The sequence below is a fragment of the Octodon degus genome, unplaced genomic scaffold (assembly GCF_000260255.1).
Source record: "Octodon degus isolate 3935 unplaced genomic scaffold, OctDeg1.0 scaffold00052, whole genome shotgun sequence".
Classification (NCBI taxonomy): Eukaryota; Metazoa; Chordata; class Mammalia; order Rodentia; family Octodontidae; genus Octodon; species Octodon degus.
This window is the reverse complement of record NW_004524628.1, coordinates 13,215,393-13,235,948: the sequence shown is the minus strand read 5'-3', so window position 1 is coordinate 13,235,948 and position 20,556 is coordinate 13,215,393. Positions and strand designations below refer to the sequence as shown.

At 56.0% G+C, this 20,556-nt stretch overlaps 1 protein-coding gene across 1 annotated transcript in view; it reads right to left on the bottom strand.

Annotated features, from left to right (window-relative positions):
• Sh3rf3 (SH3 domain containing ring finger 3) overlaps nt 1-20,556 on the bottom strand; it is a 174,117-nt gene that overhangs the window by 35,251 nt on the left and 118,310 nt on the right. Inside the window, exons 4-5 of the mRNA XM_023717374.1 lie at nt 8,265-8,624; nt 1,794-1,894 (exon numbers count right to left, since the gene is read on the bottom strand). Coding sequence (XP_023573142.1) covers nt 1,794-1,894; nt 8,265-8,624 — 461 coding nt within the window. The remainder of the gene's footprint in view (nt 1-1,793; nt 1,895-8,264; nt 8,625-20,556) is intronic.

Here is a 20,556-nt window from a genome sequence, read left to right as displayed (position 1 = left end):
CCACCCTCCCCACGTCAAGAGCCATTCAAGACATGGAGGCAGCAGCAGAGGGCTGGGGGGGGCAAGAGGTCGCCCCACCCTCCCCACGTCAAGAGCCATTCAAGACATGGAGGCAGCAGCAGAGGGCTCGGGGGGGGCCAAGAGGTCGCTCCACCCTTCCCCACGTCAAGAGCCATTCAAGACATGCAGGCAGCAGCAGAGGGCTCGGGGGGGGCCAAGAGGTCGCTCCACCCTTCCCCACGTCAAGAGCCATTCAAGACATGGAGGCATGCCCGTGTGTCCCCAGCTCCTGAGGGCTGAAGGACTCTTGGGGCTGACATGGACATGCAGGGGCCAGGGAGTCCATGTGCAGCATGTGGGACTAGGATGAAGTCACTCGGCCGGTGCCCTGCTCTCCTGAGGGTAAGTAGATGGGGGCCACTCCAGGCAACATGGGTCTCCTCCTTGGGACGCCCTCCTGGGCGCCTCTTTCCTAACTTGTCTCCAGTCCCTGGCTGCAGTGAAGCCGCAGGAGCAGGTCCAGGAGGAGGTTTAAAGGCCACGACTTGCAGGTGTGGGGTCCCTCACACAGATCGGTACCGGCTTTAAACCATCTCTGGTTGGCTAATGACACTGCACACTGCTTCATGTATGTGGGCTTGGGGCAGAAGTTCAAATTTTGCTGGTGCCACGTTTTGGATTTTTCTGTTCCAGGGATGCCCTCAGGGCTGTGTGTATGTGCGGTGAGGCTCAGCACAGCACTACTCCCACCCCATGGCTGTTGCATAAAGGCCGAACGCGTGGGCATGTTGGGGCCTTCACCGCCAGTGCTGGCGAGAGCTCAGGCTTAACCTGAAGACGTCTGGAGTCGGCTTACTGGTCCGTGTTCCTTCGGGAGCCAGGCAGAACTGGGGAATCTCAGCTTTCTTTCATGGAGTTGGTGAACCCACAGGTAAGGCAGGCAAAGGGAGGTGCTTGGAGCACCCCTCCACAAGGCTGACACACAGCCATCCCAGGAGCCTGTTGAGGGTGTCCTCACAACAGAGCCCTCGGAAATCTCAGGCACACAGTTGTTGCTTTCTCGGGAGCCTTTCCCCCTAAATACATTCCACTCTGCAAGCACACAGGTTCTGAGTGAGTGTCGGTGCACCTGGGCCAAGTTGAAAGTGCCTTCTGTCTGCCCAAGTTGAAAGTGCCTCCTTGAGTCACCCACACCCCCGCTAAACTACTCACTGCCAGCACAGAAGGGGGGTGGCCTGATCCTTCAGGACGCTACAGAAATGGAGGCTTTTAAAGCGGCATGTATCTCTTACGCCTACACCTTTTTTGGGGGGGCAGTACCAGGAATCGAACTCAGGACCTTGCACTTCCCAGGCTGACGATGAACCGCTGAGCTATCTCCTGGCCTGTATATATCTCTTAAGACTTGTAATTTAGTAGGGATTTTCTAAACCAGATAAGCACCTCCCTTCTATAAGTGACCTGAGGAGTTCTCATTCGACAGACCGTGCAGTGGCACTGGTTGTGGCCTCCAGCTCTGAGGCCACCGGCTGTCTGGCCACCAAAGACCCAGATTCAAGGCCTGCTGTGGGGTGTGGTAGCTGCCATCCCTGCAAAGTTACTCCCAGGTACTGTGACTTTACAGACCTGACCAGGTCTGTGCTTGCTTTATGCTCTGGGCAGCCTTGCAGGTGCACACGACTGCACTGAGCAGCCAGTCACCCCCTGGACACCCCAGATGTGGCCACATGTGCACTGCCATGTGTGCATGGGATGCCGGAAGGAAGACCTGGCAGGCAAGAGGGGACGCTCACACGTTCAGGGGCAGCGGGACTTTAGAAGATGTGCCCTGCTCTCCAGCCACTCCAGAGGCTCGAGGGACAGCTGTGGGGACAGGTCCAGCCAGGCAGGGGTCCTGGAAACAGAAAAGAGGAGACAGGAGTGAGGAGGGAGACAGGTCAGGCTGGCTGCAGAGGGTGCCACACCCTTCCTGAGGCATTGACATCAGGTCTCAGCCCACTGGAGGAGCTGGCAGGCAGGACACCTGCCCCCAGGGAGCACTCACATGACCTTTCCCAGCACCCTACAGACTGCAGGGAGAAGGCCTGGGTTAGTCTCAGACGCAAGTTAAGTATCTTTATCTCTGTCAAAGAAAATCAAACGAAGTCTTTCACATTACAGAATATAGCTTATTTAAAATCAGCACTCTCAGGAGCTTCCAGCAAGGTGACAGTAGGGGCTGGTGGCTGGCTGCAGGTGGCAGAGTTCACAGAGAAGCACCTCCCCCAGACTAGCAGACAGGAGGGGTCACCTCCTCACACAGGACACATGTGGCCATGGTGCATGTCCAGGCATATGTTTACAGGACAGGTGGACCAAGCCTGGAGACACAGGCTATGGCCAAGGACGCTGCTGATGGGGCCAGTGCTGGCCGCCGGTCCCCTTGCCGACCACCCCTGCAGCTGTCCTGTCATGTGAAGAGAAGTGCTGGGATGTGAAGGGTTAAACTGGGTGCACATCAAGTAACTAATGAACACCAGGTCACCTGTCCATTCTGCCCAAGGCATAAAGAATAGTACCCCAAGACCAACACACAACACAGCCTTCCATCTCCACCAAAGAGGAACCCTCCTTGCTTCCTGCTCAGCATGATAGATAGCAGTGAGCCCAGCAACAGGGACAGAGCTCTGTCTCCAAGGCAACCATTGTAGGACTCACTCCCTTCCCATACCATACAAGGACCTCCTCCCGTCCCACCTCCACCTCCAGGACTCCCTCCCTTCCATCTCCAGGACCTCCCTGTTCCATCTCCAGGACATCCTCCCTTCCTATACCATATAAGGACCTCCTCCCTTCCCACCCCCATCTGCAGGACCCTCTCTCTTCCCACCCCCACTTCCATGACCCCCTCCCTTTCCACCCCCACTTCCAGGACCCCCTTCCTCCCCTTCCTCATCTCTAGGACTTCCTCCCTTCCCATGCCATACAAGGACCCCCTCTCTTCCCTCCCCCATCTCCAAGACCCTCTCCTTTTCCTCCCCCATCTCCAGGACCCTTTGCCCTCCCACTCCAGACACCAGGACTTCCTTCCCATCCCCTGATATCAGGACCTCCTCCCTGCCCAGTCCAGCCTCCATGGCCTTGCTCCCTTCCCAGATCCCCTCTCATCTCCAGCGACTTCTTTGCTCCTAACCCTCTCTTCAGGGGGTCACCCTTTCCAGCCCATCTCTAGGACCTCTCTCATTCTGAACCTTGCCTCCAGGTCCTTTACATCCCTGTCTCCAGGACTGCCCTTCTCTGGTTCCCTGTGAGAATCCCCCATGTTCTATAAAGCCTACTGGGAGCACTCCCACCTCAGCAACACCAGTCTCCTGGCCCCTCCTTTCTGCCCTGACCACACAGAGACACTGGAGTTCGGGTTCTGAGGGCTGTGGTCCAGGTATGGGGAGGATGGTGGCACTGCCTAGTGTACAAGGAAAGTAACGATGCCGAGCGAGTGCAAGTCCCACACCACCCACATTCTGCTCTTTGGGCTTCTCTCTGATCCGTAGAGACAGAGCGGAGAGCAATCTGCTCTGGTCGTGTAAACACTCAACCCAGCAGCATGGAAACACAAACAGGGACTGCACTGTGGCTCCATTTATGTGAGGAAAACCCGAATAGCTGAAATACCTACGTGTGCCAGGGTGGAGGCCTGGAGGCTGGGGCTGGCTCAGGACAGGTGGGCTGTGGGAAAGGAAGGGAGCCAGGACCTGCCTTCCCAGAAGTGACAGGTGTGTTTCTATGGCAAGAAGCCTGGAGACCCACGTACGAGCAATAGCACTGGTCCTTTGAGAGTTGGGATTTGGGGCAATTTTATTTGTTTTTAATCTGTGTTCAAGTTGAGGAAGTGTCCTCTCTTCCTGGCTCTCTCTGTGCAGTCTCTACGGGTGTTGCTGGGAGCTTTGGGGGAGGTTGGGAAAATGCTGCAGCATCCACTGGTGCCAGGCATTGACGCTCCGCAAGGCGTAGGCCTCTGAAGTAGAGGAGGGCATGAGGGATCAGACTTGTCCACACGACACCAGGGCATCTGGTGTCCTGGGCCCTGACTGCTCAGAACCTGGCCTCAAGCCTAGCTCTGCTTAGGATCCTAACGGCTTCATTCATACCACCCTGGGCCCAAAGGCTTAGTGAGGACTTGCTGGTAAAATGAGGAAGCACGGACCCCGGCCACTCTGAAAGAAGAAAAATTGGCCCCAGCCTTGCAGCAAGTGGGTTCTGCTCCAGGATCACAGGATTGAGGGTCACAGGCAGAAATCTGGGCCCCAGCTTCACAACCAAGAGCAACCTACTTAGTATGGCACTGTGCCCTTCAGCCCTTGCACAGGCAAGGCCTTTGGCTGCGGTATGGCCAGACAGCACATTCCACTCGCATGGCTCCCCAAGGGCCACAGCCAGGCCACCCAGGCACACGCCTGTCATGAACAGCTGGCTCCTCAGGAGAGAATGCAGTGCCAGAGCTGCTGCCCAAACAACCACCGGAATCCTTCTGAAGCAGTGTGTAAAAGCCTGGCTAGGAGGGGCCAGCACGGTGCCCTCGAGGGGGACTCAGCACAGCGCACAGAAACAAGACTCTGTGCTGCCCTTGGTGGGCCCCAGGGCTCCAGGGGCTGTGGAGCTCAGCAATCTCCTAGCACCCCAGCCCCTTCCCACCCTCGGACAGAGGTCGGTGGCTCAGCAGGTACATCTCAGGTTGCCGCCCATAAGGGCAGGGTTTTTCTTCATGACAGTCCTGGGCCCCATTCCATGCCCAAACTGTCAGGTCCTACCATTGTGGGAGGCCCCCAGGCAGCCTCAGGGCAGCATCACTGTGGTGTTCGGATCCGTAAGAGGGAAAGAGGGGATGTAGCTGGCGGCAGCACAGGGGCTCTGTGGACAAAGACCCTGAAGAAGCACCCGTGTGCTCTAATTTTTAACGTGCACCCAGAAAGCACTGCGGCTGCCCCAAGAGGCACAGAACTCAGAGTTTCATTCAGTTTAAGACCACTCCCATTCACACGAGCAAATCCTGTCCTCTCAGATGCACTTTCCAGTGAAAGCTTCCGAAGGAGGCATTTGGGGCTTCACTCTCTTTTCACTCCAGGAAACTGCACTTCTCCTCACAGCCTAGGATGGAGGTGATGCCAGTACTGTGGCCCACACGGTCTCCTCCAAGAGCTCTAGGTTAGCTGAAGGACCTGAGGTGAGGACACCAAGGTCTGGGCCGGATCTAGCCTGTTTCTGCCCTACCCATCTCCTAAATACTGGCAGTCCACCTCCTTATTTACCCATTCACTGTTCTTGGCTGCATATGGCCACACGGTGTGAAACACTCAGTTTAGCTAATGGTTTGGACCGTGAGCCCTAGCTGTGGCCAACAGTGTACTGAGGCATGTCCCTACATTATTAAGAAGAACGATGAGGTTGCAGGAGAGGGCAGCACCTTCAAGCCTCCAGCTGAGGGAGTGAGAAGCCCAAAACCCCAGAGGGAAAGTGAGGTCTGTGGAGGGAACCACCGGACCGCCTCCCACCTGCTGGCAGCTTTGCACATTTCCAGTTGGAACCAAGTGCTTCTGCCCTGGGCGGAACCGCAGATGGGGTCCTATCCAGCTTCTTGTCTGCATGCTTTCCCTAGGACAAGGGCTGCGGGCAGCCTGGTGGTGGGAAGGCAGGAGACCGTGTCTGTCAGGCAGAGGCATTTCCGTCCTGCCTCTGCCCAGAAGGCACCATTTTCATCATATGGGGCAAGCTGCTGTCCTGCCTCCAGGCAGAAGCGCTGCGAGAGGCCCCAAGTTCACTAGGGCACTGCTCACCCAACCTGCACAGGTGGGTCGTACAGGTGGGGGTGATGTGTGACGGCCTGTGTGTGACAGCACTGAGGGCAGCAGGATGGCCTCAGAGGGGAGGCACACAGGGCAGGGGAGGCCCTTCAGGCCCACCTCTCACTGAGACAGACACTCTAGAGGTAGCTGATCCCTGGCCCTTGTGTTCTTCTTGACCTGTTGTTCCCCAATTCTCCTCAAGGAGAGAGACCACAATCCCCAGAGAGCGCACAGCTCCCCAGCGCTGGACCTTGTGGGATGTGCCTGCTCCAGGCCCAAAAGCTAGAGCCCTCCTCTGTGTCTGCCTAAGTTCTCATCACCAGGCCTGGGCCTCAGGTAACCTCACCCAAATGCTACTTTAAAAATTTTTTTGTAATGGCTTTTTTTTTCTTTTTCAGTGTTATCATTCACAGAGCCTCTGAAGCCCATTTCTAGAGGCCCAGAAGGTGACTGTGTCAGGCTATCTTGCCCATCACATCTCTGGAGTCTCCTCCTCTCCTCTCTCTTCCTATCCTCCTTTGAAAGCCCAGCATGTGGCCAGTGGGAAGGTAGGAAGCAGGGCAGCCTCAGGACAGTCTCTGAGCGCAGACAGACCTGCAGTGCCCTACATGTGACAGGCCAGTTCATGGCATACCCTGGGCTCCCATGGGCCTCAGAGCCCCTGCTCGGGGCAGCTGGACTGCTTAGGGCAGGGACATTGGCTCTGGCTCGCCCAGCGCCGGGATCTCAGCTACATCTATGGCCTGCTCACTACTTTCACTTCAGGCTGAAGGGGTAGAAGAGAGACCTCAGGATCCCAGTCCTACTGTAGAACAAGCTAATCAAGTGCTTGCAGAACATGGAAACAAGGTCTCTTCCTGCCCCTTGGACATGGTGCAGCAGACAGCGTGTGGAGCAGGCAAGGGGTCCTACTGTACCCATATGGAAACCTGGGCAGCAGGAGGGTCAGCAGAAGAGGAACTTGGGACCTTGCATCTGCTTGCACAGAGCCCATGTCCCAGGCAAAAGGGGAATGTAGAGGGCTGGCCCTGCCCTGGACATAGCCCAGCCCAGCCAGAGAGCAGCAAGGGGTGAGCCTGGCCAAAGGGCAAGAAGGAAGGTTTGGGGGCCTTCCCAATGGCTGCAGGACTTCCTCTGGCTGAGATGGGAAGGACGCGGGCCTGGGGCCATACCCTGCTACAGATAGCTGTTGATTGTCCCCATCAGCACAGGTATGAGGAGCACTCCAGGGTGCATGTCACCAGGTCTAGCAGCACCATGACAGCACCCCTAGGAGCCTGGGAAAGGGTACACAAGGCTGCCTTGGAGAAGGCTGGCCTCTGTGCATACAGTAGGGTGTGGGCTGTGCCCCCACAAGAGTATATGATCACAAGATGACCCATGACAGCCAAAGAGGCAGGGCCAGCCCAGAGGGCCTAGGCCAGTGGCCCAAGGACAGCTCTCTGAGAAGCATGGGTCCAGGGGCAGCAGCCTGAGGGTCATAGTTAAACACTGCAGACCACACAGAAGCCCCACTGCAGAGCACAGTGCCAACTGCTGGTGAAGGCCAACATGTGCGTGTGTGGGTGCTGATGAGCAGGTGTGCATGTGTGGGGTGAGGGCACGGCTATGTGTGCACAGGCAGATGTGTGAGCACAGGCCTGTGTGTGCCCTCATGTGTGTACCCGATTGTTGGGACATTTTTAGGCTGAGTCCACACTGAGAGAAAACTGCAATTCCCCAGCTCAGCTACTCTATCTTTCCAGGGCAATCTCTCTACATAAAGTTAGCTGAGTTAACTCTCAATAGTGACAATTCTCCCCCAGCCACTGGTGCTTTCCCTAACATGGCCACAGAAGGACAATGCTGTGCCAGGGCAGTCAGCCATGGCCCCAGAAGAAACACACAGCTGCCTGCAGAGGCCCTCAAAGGAACGGGGACCCACAGGCACTTGTGTACAGGTCCAGCCCCTTCAGCTCTGCGGAGGGGCCATGCTCGGGAGACCCCTCCACCTGCCCAGCGGGGCCCGTCCGCCCCTCCATGGGCACTGAGCACAGCTGCAGCACGCCACCCACCTCGAGGAGCCCCTCTCCCGTCTGCCTGACCTCGGTCTGCAACTTCTGCCCTTTACTTCCCACGGGGACAGGCTTTTTCTAAGAAACCAGCAAACATGGAATCAGCATTGGGTCTAGAAACAGAAGGCACTTGTGCAAACAGCCGTGATGAAACAGAGTGGTGCAGTCAATTCTGGCTCTAAAGGGTTACTCATGAGCCTTGCAGATGGGCTCAGAGTGTCCTGCAGTCAGCAGGGACTTTGCCCAGGACACCCAGGAGATGGAAGAGGACACTGACATGGGGGGGCAGGCAGGGGAGCTCCCCAGTGCAGCTCCTCCAAGATCAGGACCGCTGGGCACAGAACCAGGGATGGCCTTGCGATCCCAGGGACACTGTGCGCTGGGACCTTACCTGGGCAGGCACAGAGCAGGGCAGGCCTGAAAGCTCCCCAATTCGGGCTGCAGCTCGGGGGTCACTAGAGCTGATGAGCACAGGGGCGCTGATCTCCATGGAGTGCCGGTGGGTGGATGCCTGCGAGGACTTGTGTGTCACACTGAGCGCCGTGAAGGAGTGGCGTTTCTTGGCATTCTTCTTACTGTCCATGCGCCGCTGAAAGGCACTGACAGCCCCTGAACTGCCCACTGAGGGGCCCGGGCCTGAGCCAGCCACCAAGCCAGGGTCCGAGGGCAAGGGAGCAGTACAGCTGGATGCCGCGGCAGCAGCTGGGCACAGCTTGTCCATCTCAATGAGCTGCTTGGCAGAGTCGTTGAGCTGAGTGAGAAGGGGATGGGACGTCACTAGGTAGCTGCTGCTAGCTGTGCTCGCTCAGCGCCCCTGCTGCAGCCCACTTAGGAGCCAGCAGCATTCACACTGGTGGGGTCTTGCTCACCTGGCTTCCTGCACAAGCAGGCAGTGGGACAGGCAGCAGGCTCATAGCAGAGGTTTCCCTGGGAGCTGCTGAGCATGGGGCTCACAGGACAGAGGGGTTTCCATACTGGCCCCCTCCCCAGCTCCTGCCATTGCATCTGGGGGTGGCCTGCAGCCCCACAGAATCAGACCAGGGTCCAAAGAGGCAAGAAGGGAGCTTCAGCCAGTCCAGCTGGCTGCACCCACTAGGACAGCTGCCCACGTGCCACCAGGCAGTATTCCCACTGGCTGAAGCTGAGGCCTCCCCAGTGCTCCAGGCCTGGGACCCCAGACTCTTTCCATGGGAGGTGGCTACTAGTGGCTCTTGTGAGCTATGTAGGGCTGCCCTGAGCCGGGTCCCCAGAAGTCAGCAGCCAGCCAGCAAGGACTGCGCTGAGACTCCTCCCACACCTCTACCTGCCTCGCCAGACAGCAGTTGCTTTCACAGCTGAGCCAGCCTTTGACAACACCTGGTCCAGGTGGTATGTGATAGCAAGGAGGGCTTCAGACTCCCTCCGATGGCCACTCAGCCAGGCCTCTAGGGCCACATCAGCATCTGGATAGCCCCATGTACGGCTCCTGGCAGGCTGTAAGCCACACCACTACAGGAGGAAGCACCCTCAGGTTGGGGGGCATCCGGCAGTGCCCCAGACTATGAGACGGTAGGTCTGGTCACCCTCCATGAGCCCTGGCATAACCGCACCCTCTTCCCTGCAGGATGTGTACATTCATGATGTCTGGTGCAGCCCCTCTCTCCTCAAGTGTGCCTGGTTCAATCTAACACACACCTGATGGGGGAATCTGCAGAGACTTAGAAGAATTAAAGGAAAAAGAACTATCTATTGTGTATAGGGTGGTCAGGAACAAACTGTGACACTGGGCCAGACAGCCACAAATGGGCTGAATGATGTCCCATGCTTAGCTTGATGAGCACCTGCTAGATCCCTTCCTTCTCCTCCCCACGCTCCAAAGCTGGGAGTGCTGAGGCAGTGCCAGCCACCCTTTGGAGGTCAACACAAGTCTGGAAATGTGAAGCATGAGCTATCACACCTCTGAGCTTGTCCGCATCAGACTCAGAAGGAAATGGGGTGAGGCACCAACAGTCCAGCAAGTCCAGGGGGTGGGAAATGGGGGCTAAGTGGGCCCAAAAGAGGACTGCATGTCACCTGGCACTGCAGCACCTTCTCTGCTAAGCCCACACACTGCCGCAGGGCCCTCTGATGAAGAAGTAGACCGGTAGTGTCCTCTTCACCCTTTGCTCCAGGGACAGGGGGCTGAGTGCAGCCCCTCCTCCTGCCATGAGGCCCTTGCTGCCACCATCAGGAAGGTCTCCCCCCGAGGTTCTCCACATGCGCACACCCTCCCCTCACTGACCCAGAGATACCACCTGGCTGGAGGCTGGGCTGCTGAGCAGAGACTGGCAGTCACTCTGATGGTTCCTGGAGCAAAGCCAGGAAAGGGAGGCTTGCCCTCCTCCCAGCAGGTTCGAGTGATCACACGCAGAGCTGGCCCTGTGCCCAGCCCCAGAGCCATCTCCACCCTCCTCCTCTGCCTGCAGCCAGAGCCCCTGCCCCAGCTGATGCTCCCCTTTCCACTCCCACGCCCGTGGAGCCTCAGCCCCCACCCCACGGTCACATCACCACGCTGCAGGTCCATAGTCAGGGCCTGGGAGGTCCGCACATGGAGACTGTGGGCCGAGGGCAAGGGGTGGGGGGTGCCAAAGGCCAGGACCACGAAAAGCCCCACTGCACCTTCCATATCCCACAGATCTTCATGGAAACAGAAGACATGTTCATCTTAATCGGAGATAGAGAGACAGAACTTCTGAAAGAGAATGGGGACCAAGAGACAGAGAGAGAGGGAGGGTGGGCAGAGGAGGGGTGAAAAGGGTTAAGACGTTATGTGTGCACCTGCAACTCTCATGAGGGATGTGGTCATTATGCACTGCAAATGTGGCCTAATAAAGGTAAAAATTTGCAACTTCCCAACAGAAGGGGCTGGTGACCATGACTAGTAGCAAGGTCCTGGTTACTCGAGGAGTCGCAACGCACCTATTCCCTTCCCATGAGATGTCCCTGACACCACAGTCTCACTTTGTGGATGCCCTTCACCAAGCCTGGTCCTGCACTCCTCGGAGCCTGGGGTCAGATGTGGAGGTCAGCAAGGTGGATGGTGCCAGTGGGGCCTGGCCCCACTGGGACAGTGACTGCGAGGTCAGTGACCCTGCCTACTACCTTTGTAGCGTCAACACACCCCAAGTTCATGGTTAGCCATCAGACCCAAATGCACATCTTCATGGGATCTGCATGTGGGCCCCTGGAGGTCATCAGTGTTCAATGGGGCTCTTTAAGTGGCCCATAATGTCTTTCACGAGAAGAGTCACAGTGACCCAAGTCGACATGTCCACACCCCCCATGTGCCAATTTCCACCCTGGTGGCACAAACAGCCATGGCAGGTGGGAGGATCTGAACCCAGACCCTGGGCTCTGACCACACATAGGCCACAAAGTGCAACATGTCCCCCTGAGGCCACTCCAAGTCACTACTGGCCTGTCACTCCTTGAGTGTCACAGAGGCAGAGGTGGTGAAGAGACGCACCCCTCTGCTGGAGACCTGGATGCTACATTCTCCAGGAGAACCAGCTGCCAGCAAGACAGAGCAGAGGGTCAGACCCTGGCACCACATCCTTACTCCTAACCTATGGGGGCGGGGGGATCCTGGTGGCCAATGGTGCTGGTGCCGGCCCTGGCCCAGCACACCCGAGGTCACCATCCTCACCACACCTGCTCTGTCCTGTCAACCCCAGTTCGGCAGTAATGTGGCCACTACACAGATGAGAAAACCCAGACACAGAACAGCCAGGTCCCTCATCCGAGCTACATGCAGCCACCACACTCGCCCTGTCTGCAGCTCCTCCATGACTCGCTTACTCAGCAGCACTCAGGCTGCTCAGTCCTGGCCGCCTTCAAGCATCTGTGGAGGACGTGACCCTGGGCCTGGGCTCACCGGAGCTCAAACGTGGACCATTAAAAATCAGAGCTTTCTGAGGGGAAGCACAAGGTGGAAGTCCTCGCAGCACAGAACACCAGAGCGGCCACCCTGGCTGGGTGCTGCTCCTGCCTGCCCGAGGCCTCACGGGCCAAGCATCCTCTCCAGGCCTCTTCCTGCACACTGAGCTCCAGACATCAGCAACATAGCATGAGTAACCCTGCTACCCTGGGCACTGGCGCCTCCAGAGGCTGGGTTTCCTGCTCAGCTAGTAACGTCTTGTGATTCTAAATCCCCCAAACCAAACTCTGAAACACGTGCGGTTCCAAGCATTTCGGGTAAGGAATGCTCGGCCTGTCCTGGGCCCCACCACCCTGACCAGATACTCTTCTAGTCATTCAACAAACACTCCTGGCAACCTTGCCATGAAAGCCGCTGCTGCCCTGGGGATTCAGCTGTGCATAAGGTTAGCAGCTCTGGAGGCCGGGCAGCAGCGTGATGAGGCCCAAGGGCTACATCTGCCCAGTCACCCACACCCACAGCACCTGCTGCTACGGCTCCCCGGTTTGCCTCAAGTCTCACTCATTCCCTGATCCATGGACCCAGGGCACAGTCACGCAGTGGCCATGCTGCCACCATGAGGACAGAAGTGACTTTAGAAAACCAAAGCTCAAAGGAGGCAGATTCTGCACCAGGGACAACACAGGGTGGATTTCACTGTGGGAGGAAGGGGGACTGCTAAACAGGACAGTAGAAGACTTTAGAGGGGAGGGGAGGGAAGGGGATGGGGAATGGGATGGGAGAAGAGAGGAGAGGAGAGGAGAGTTTCCTCTTAGGACAGGAAATGCCCCATGCCTCCTGGCACAGGGTAGGCATGAATGGTGACGCTGGACAGCCAGGCAGAAGGTGCAGGCCTCACCCTCCTGGGTGCTGGGCTCTATGGACTGCATCTTGCCTTGCTGACAGTCACCCTGCTGGGGACTCCATCTGCCTACTTGGCGTCACACAAACCTCAGTGGTAAGCACGTGGCACACCTGCTGGAAAGCACCTTCCTGAGCAACAGCAGCCCCCCTGCAGGTGTACTATAATCAGGTGAGCGGTGAGTCCATCTGAAGACACTGGCCTAGATCTCTTGGGGGTGAGGACCCAGGAAACTCCAACACCTGCTGGGTCCCCAGCCAGCTTTGTTTGCAGCAAATAGCACGTCCCACACGTCTGCAACCCCAGGCCGCCTGCCAGCCAAGGATGCACACCCGATGCCCAGTGGGGAACTGGCTCCTCTCCCCTTTCAGTCTGCTCCCTTCCTGCTCCAAATTGCCCTGAGCTCAGGATCGAGGCAGGGAGAGGAAGACAGAGTCCTGGTTCTTCGTGGGACTAAGAGCACAGCAAGTCTGCCTCAGTTGCTAAAGAGTTCCCTTGGGAGGGTGCTGTGACACAGTGACAGGCAGGCTTCGCAGTAAAGAGCAGACACAGGGCCACAGTTCTGCTTCTCTATAACCTGGGGAAGAGCCCTCTGCAGATCCCTGGGCACAGGTAACCCTTTGCCTGGCCTAACACACACACTGCTGGCCATCTCAGAGACAGGACTGAGAAACACTGTCGCAGGCTTTCTGCCCTGGTGTCGTGGGTCACAGGCAACCGAGGAGGCAAGAAGACAGCAAAGAAGACAAGAGCAGAGCAGGCACAGCTCTGCCAGATGGGTCCAGGGCCATGCTGTCCCCTGTGAAATGCTGTGAGGCCTCTCCCCAAGGCCTCCCATCGGTGCCAGTGTCTTCCAGGGCACCAGTATGTTATTTATGTTACAGATATGCAATGTTCTAAAAACATACATGAATCTGAACATATGCAGTGAGTCAGAATGCATACTTGCCTTATAAGAAACATACAAAATAAAAATCTGAGTCTACAAGTTAAAAAGTTTAAAATATTGAGCACTCTGGAGCCTGGGGGAGAAAAATCTCAAGTTTGTGCCACTCTGAACAATTAGGTAACTCTGCAAGCCTTGTCTCAAAATAAAATATAGGACTGGGGATGTAGCTCAGTGCAAAGGCTCCAGGTATCATCTCCAGTACAAGAAAAAAAAAAAAAATCTAGCAAGCAGCGAATCTTCAGGAGCTCAGATTTCTTCCCTTGCCCAGCTGCATGGTCCACCTTGGGGATCTGTGGCAGGGCCATGGCTTTCAAGCTATGGGACTACGAGTCCTGGCCAGCACTTTTCATAATATGCAAGGGAATAAAAAACATACCAAATTCCGAATACCTCCCAGACAGCGGGCAGCTTCAGGAAAGGTTGGCTCCATTTCACACGTGCGCCTTTGGTGAGGCCCTGACACACATCGCCATGAGTCACAAGCCCAAACACTGGAAGCTATGTGTGGCCCCCGCGAGCTGGGGGAGGAGGACTTGGGAGTCCCTGGGCTCTGGGTCAGTGGACTGCAGCGAGCTGAGAGAGGGGAGGGGCCACAGGTGGGTCCTGGCCAGTGGGAGGAGTGGGCCCACAAGCCCTCTGAGGCTCTGCGTGGTGTGCAGGTGAGTTGATAGGAGTGAGACACCCTGCTCAAGGACACCCACCCAGAAGGCAAGAAGCCAGCAGGGATTGATTTCCGTAGTGTGTCAAGTGGGGCTGAGCTCCAGGAGGAGGCAGCCGCCGCGCAGGTCAGGTCCTGGGCGGCAGGGGCCAACGTGTCTGAGGGGGGCGGATTCGCAGGCACAGATGAGGCTGCTGAGGGTCACGTGTGGGGGCCTGCAGGTCTGGGACGGCTCAGCCCTGCTCTGCAGTGGGGGTGTGGAGGTCCAGGGTCATGGGGGCACCAGTGACACAACCGGAAGCTGCTGCACTGCTGTGCACAGGAGACGCACAACTTTAGGAGAAAGGCTGCCAGAAATGCGGATGCAGCACACACTCAAGTTTGCCTCAAATATATGCAAATTTATACACAGAACAAAAAGGAAACGAACAATATGCTAATAACCTTTCACTCCAGTCCTTTCTTATGTGAATATTATATGTACTGGTAGGATTAGGAGTGATTTTAATTTTCCTCTTTAAACTTTTCTGAATTTCCCTGTTTTGAGAAAAAGCCAAGTATTGTTTTTATAATCAGAAAAATTCATTTAAAATCAAATGAAACAAAAAGTAGCTGAGGCCCAGGTGTCTGCATGCCCTGCGGAGCCAGAGGTCACACGCATCTTCCACTCTGTCCGAGTGTGAGATGCTGCAGAGGCTTCTAACCCCACATGGACACAAGCTTTGTGCAGAGCAAATAAGACAGGGCATGGTGGGTGGGACAGAGCAGGATGAACGGCTACAGTTAAAATTGTAGCCACCCCCGGACACGGCATTAAGTGTCTAAGAAAAGCAGACACACAAGTTCTGCTGCAAGCTCAGCAAAAAGAAATACAAGTAAGTACACGAGCCCTCTCCTCTTAAACACAAGACGGTCACAGACCACAGACGCACCGACTGGCCCTCCAGGGTGTTCTTTTGTCCTGGTCTCAAGCCCATTCTGTTCCTCAGGCGGCACTGGCCGTGACCACACAGCTGGCTGCTTCCCTCAGACAGGAGCTGGGGCACCATCGCCCCTTCCTCCTGATGGAAGTCCTGAGCAGAGGCTCTGCCTCAGGGGAACCCTCTCTTGAAAGCTTGAGTCTCCTGACAGCACCCTTGCCCTGCAGGCATCTGCGACTTGTTTCCAAGGTGACTCTTCCTCTGCACTGAACAGAGCATTAAGTCCATCCCAAAGAGTCTACCCCAAAGAGTTTCCTTAAGCAGTACAGTGTTCTGCTTTCTTTCTTTGTGTCATGGCCCGGATCACCCACTGCAGGACTAAGCTGCAATCAGGCAGGACAGAGGGGCTTCCCGCAGCTTGTCTCATGGGAGGCATGTGACTTGGGGGAATCTGAAGTCTGGGTAGAAATCAAAAAATGACAGGTAAATAATTTATAATACAACTCTCACTGTGACAGTCACTATAGTGTGCCATTGTCACTAATACAACCTTCCTGGGACCCTTAAGGCAGATGAGGTGACTGCTCCCATCACAAAGATGAAGAGATGGAGGTGTGGAAATGTCACATGACATGCTCAGAGGGGTCTCTGATCCACCAACTCAATCCTAAGGCAGGGGTCAGGGACTGGATAGATACAGATAGATGAGGAGATGGTTGGGTAGAGGAATACATAGGAAAACAGATGAATGAATGGACAAATGAAGGGTAAGTGGGTGAATGGGTAGTTGGATGAAAGGAAGAATGGATAGATGGATGGATGAATGAATGGGTGGATAGATGGATGGGTGAGTGGATGGATGAATGATTGGATAAATGAATGGCTAGGTGAATGGATGGGTAGAGGAATGGATGGTGGTCTGAAAGGGACATTGTGGAGGATTTTTAGGGGCAACACAATCCTTCTTTCACTCAAGAGCTAAGCCATCGACGCACACCAAGGCAGACGGAACTTCAGCCTACTTGTTGACAATAGGGCTTTTCATGGACGGCAGATCTTTCACTGACACCAGGATGAACTCTTCTGGAGACCCAAGCATTGGTCTTGCAGCTATTAGGAGGGGAGACCAGCTGTGTGGGTACAGCTAGTCAAGAGTGCATCTGCGGCAACCTGGAAGCCTCTCAACTCTCACCCAATAGCTTCCCCAAGAGCAGACCAGAACGCAGCAGGGCAATGAGCAGGAGGTAAGAAGGATCACTGAAAACAAGACACCTGCAAGAGGTATTCCTAGCCAAACCTTGGCCTTTGCTTCCCAGAGGAAAGAATTCTCAATAGCTTCAGACTAGTGCCTTAATTTCTCTCACTTGAAGGATTTGAAAGATAAAAAAGCAAGTGTGGCTTTGAGCTGAGTGGGCTGAGCAGGAATGAGCTGATGCCAGAATTAGCTGCCGCTTTTCATTCTGGAGTAATTAGCTGAGCTGAGACGCCTTTAGAGTCTCCCAAATGCACTCGTGGGTGAGCATTTCTGCTGAATTCTAAAGCTACCCTGGCCACAAGCAGTGTGCTCCTTTTCCCCTCTCAACAGGAAGTGCCTCGAAAGGCAATTCAGGAGAAGGCTAAGAGAGCTGAGCGCCCCCAGGTGGGGGTGTGATCCTGACAGCGATCCCCTGCCAAGGGCCAACATTAACTCGGAACTGCAGGTCAGCTCCTCCCCCAAAGCCCAGTTCATTCTGGTGTGGAGGGCCCGTGAAGACAGCCTCACTGCCTAGGAGGCTACCCTTGTCCCTATGAGCAACACACAGGTAAGGAAGAATGGGATGCCAAGGCACAAGAGCCGATTCGCACGAGTGGGCAGTGTCCCCGGGGCTCCCATGCCCAGCTGCCTGCCGACAGCTCAGACTCCTCTTCAGTCTCTCATGGCACATCTGGTATAGTCCCCTCTCATTCCTCCAGATCTAAACAAGCCCGTGCACAGCAAGCCCTGAGTCCTGACTTTGGGCAGGCCATGGGGGGCCTTCCAGAACTCCAGGTCTCACACCCAGGGTCACACTGAGTTTCTCACACCACACTTCACTGTCTCACACACCAGTCTCTCACTGCACCTGTCACGCTGTGTTTCACACCACTGCTGTGGCCGACACTGACGGCATACTTTCCATCCTGGCTGCCCTTTCTAACCCAAGACAGCCAGCAAACAGGAATGGAGACCACACCTGCACAAAGTCCTCTGGCCCTGAGCTGGGGTGTATCCGTCACATGGTGAGGACCCCTGCTCAGCCTGCCAAGGCCTCTGGGGTGCTGAACTGGCACTGGGTTGCCAGCCTCGAGTTCCCTGGAGGATGATGTCTGCCCACATTTGAGGTGGGGCCCAGTGGCAAGACCTGTCTGGCTAAAGCAGGAGGGTGAGACTGGCATGCAACTCCCAAGAGGGGAACAAGCACTCCTGTACTCACAGCCATTGTCCATGCAGGTCACCCACAATAGGACTGAGGTGCATCTAGAGAAACAGGCAGCACACACCTGTGTGAAGTAAAGGGGACCCGGGGGGACGGCCTGTGAGCAGGAAGATGTGCCCTCCATCCATGTCCTCTGGAGCTGGGACACTCCTCCTCTGCCCCCAAGAAGCAGGCTCCAGGTCCCCAGCCTCACACTGAGAGGCCCACCTCTGCTGCTTGCTCTGGGGTTTCGGAGTTGGACAGCACCCCAGGTTTCCAGCCCACAGACAGCCTGCTCAGTGCCATAGTACAGGGGCCAGTCCCCTCCTCCCTCACAAGTATGCGGGCCCTATTGGTGGCAGAACCCCAACTAATACATCCTTACTCAACTTCCTCCTGTATACATTACCTGCCTCCATCCAGGGGCTGGAAACCAACAGGGCAAAGTCAAAGAAGTGACAAGCACAGATCTAACCCCAGAGCTGACATCCACAGCAACAGGGAACACACAAAGCTGAAGCTAGGAGCTCTTCTGTTCCCAGGGGAGCAGTCAGCAGTCATGCCTGTGAGTTACTGCCACGTGGGCTGTCAGCATGTTGGAGGCTGTAGTTCAAAACAGCGTTCTACGAAAAGTAAAGTGAGAAGAGGCCAGCACGCAGTGCAGAAGACGAGGTCAAGGTCAAAGTGACAGAGGCCTAGAGCAACTGCAGGTGCCGCACATCTTTATTCTGTGCTGACGATGAGTGGCAAGGGAAACAGTTATCACTAGGAGCGGCCACTCCGGAGAGGACTTCTACTTGCTGGGCTGTGCCCAGGATCCACACACCACCCAACTGGAGGCACCCTGATGGACATCACCAGACAGAGGGCTGGTGTCTGCTCAAGCCAGAGGTCTCTGCCCACCTCCACACGGCCCCAGTACCATGAATGAGGCTGCCCTGCTTTCTAGAGCCAGCGCTTGCCCCAGCTCTCCACCACCCTGACCCCAGCACTCTCAACATACATGCCAGGGCTCTGGCTCCAGTTCCCATAGTACACGGGTCTCCTGAGAGCTGCAGAGGCAAAAAAGCTGGCCGCAGCCACACAGCTGTGCACCAGGGCAGCCCAGGCCTCCCTCGTGTGTTGGCCTGCGGTTCTGCCACTGGGTCACTGTGGCTCTGAGTGCCAAGTTCTAGGCTGGCCCTGACCAAGCTGTATGCAAGCCCTCAAGAAAGGGACCAGCTAGGTGGAGGTGTTCACGGGGCACTCTTGTGACAGGGCGGGCCCCAGACAGAATCTGAGCTTTCACTGCAGCACTCAGTCCTGGCCCCAGGGGGCACTGTGACATCCCATGGGAAGACCGGACTCAGCAGACAGCGCCTGGGGGCTGCAGGGGGCACAGGAACATCATTGTGCAGGTGGGGACAAGGTTGGTCTTTGCTGGAAGGCGATGCCAACAAGGGAAAGACTGGTCCAGCCACATCTGGCCCCTGTGTCTCACTGTGTCCACCCAGCAGATCCAGGTAGGTCCTTAAGGCAGGCACTTGTTCACCAGGCTCACCAAGGCTGGGGCATCCTGGCCCGGCAGCACGCAGGAGTGCAGTTCAGGTGAGGCAAGGCCCAGTGCCAGGCCACAGTGAGCTAGCGGGACCACAGCTGCACACAGGCCCAAAACCTGACATCTGGCGCTGAGACGGGAAGGGGTGGAAGAGCATAAGAGGAGGACAGCTCATCCGGACACAGTGAGCCGCAGGACCACCCGCATGCAGGGTGGGGTCAGGAGGGCTACAGACCCTCACACGGGTGAGTGTGAGGTGACACTCTGGCACATCCACCTTACTCTCACAGTAGCAGGATTGTTTGTTTCCACCGCTGGACACCGTCCCACCACACAGAAGTGCCGAGCTGTACTCAGCTGTTTCATTCCATGACACAGGAATTGTTTCCATCTGGGCTGCAGTAACAATGTTTCTATCAGCATTTCTGCATGCTTCTTTGGGTATCCCTTGAGATTCCGCCTGAGAAAATGTTTCACTGGGTAAAAATATTTGGGGGCTCCCATGTAGGACTTTGAGAGTTTTTGTGTGTTACATCCTCATCTCTAGCAGTAGGATGGAGAAGAACGTCTGGCCTGGTGCAGGCTGTAGCAACGGCAAGCAGGTGTGGGTGCCTGACACATGGGACGTGTGCTCCAGACCTGCTCTGGATCGGAAGTGTCCCCCTGGCTCACAGGCTCACACACCGGTGAGGGCTGGATTCTGAGGTCTCCAACTGCATCTGTGGATTAATATACTTGGACCCGTAACAGGATGATGACGCTGATGGGAGGTACTGGCAACTCAGTAGGTGGGGGCTCTTGAAGCAAGGGTGTCATAGGTGTCTCACGCATCCCACCCCTACCCCACCCCAACTGCCGCCAGCTGCTTTTCTCTACCACAGCCTCACCACAGCCCAGAAGCAATGGAGCCCAGCAACCATGGACTGAAACCCTGAAACTGAGCCAATCTTCCCTCTTTTTTTTTTTTTTTTTACTATGGGGAGAGTGGGCCCAGGCAACGTGCTCACCAGGAGAGTGCTCTTACCACGGCCTTGCCCCACCCACACCTTTCTTTCTTTCTTTCTTTCTTTCTTTCTTTCTTTCTTTCTTTCTTTCTTTTTTGAGACAAGGTCCTAAGTTCTCCACTCTACCCTTGAACACCAGATCCTCCTGCCTTAACCTCCCAGTGGCTGTGACTACCTAAGCACCACCCCTTGTGCCATCTCATGACCTGATTTTCAGGTACTGTCACAGTGATGCAGACACCTACCAGTGTCCGCCAAGTGGTCTAGAAACACTGCTCGGGCCAGCTGCTCAGTGTGTGGACACTGCCAGGAGAGGGACTTAGGGTCTCCTGGGTAGCCTAACCAGGGCAGATGTGAGGGAAAATACTCATCTAGATGTTTAGG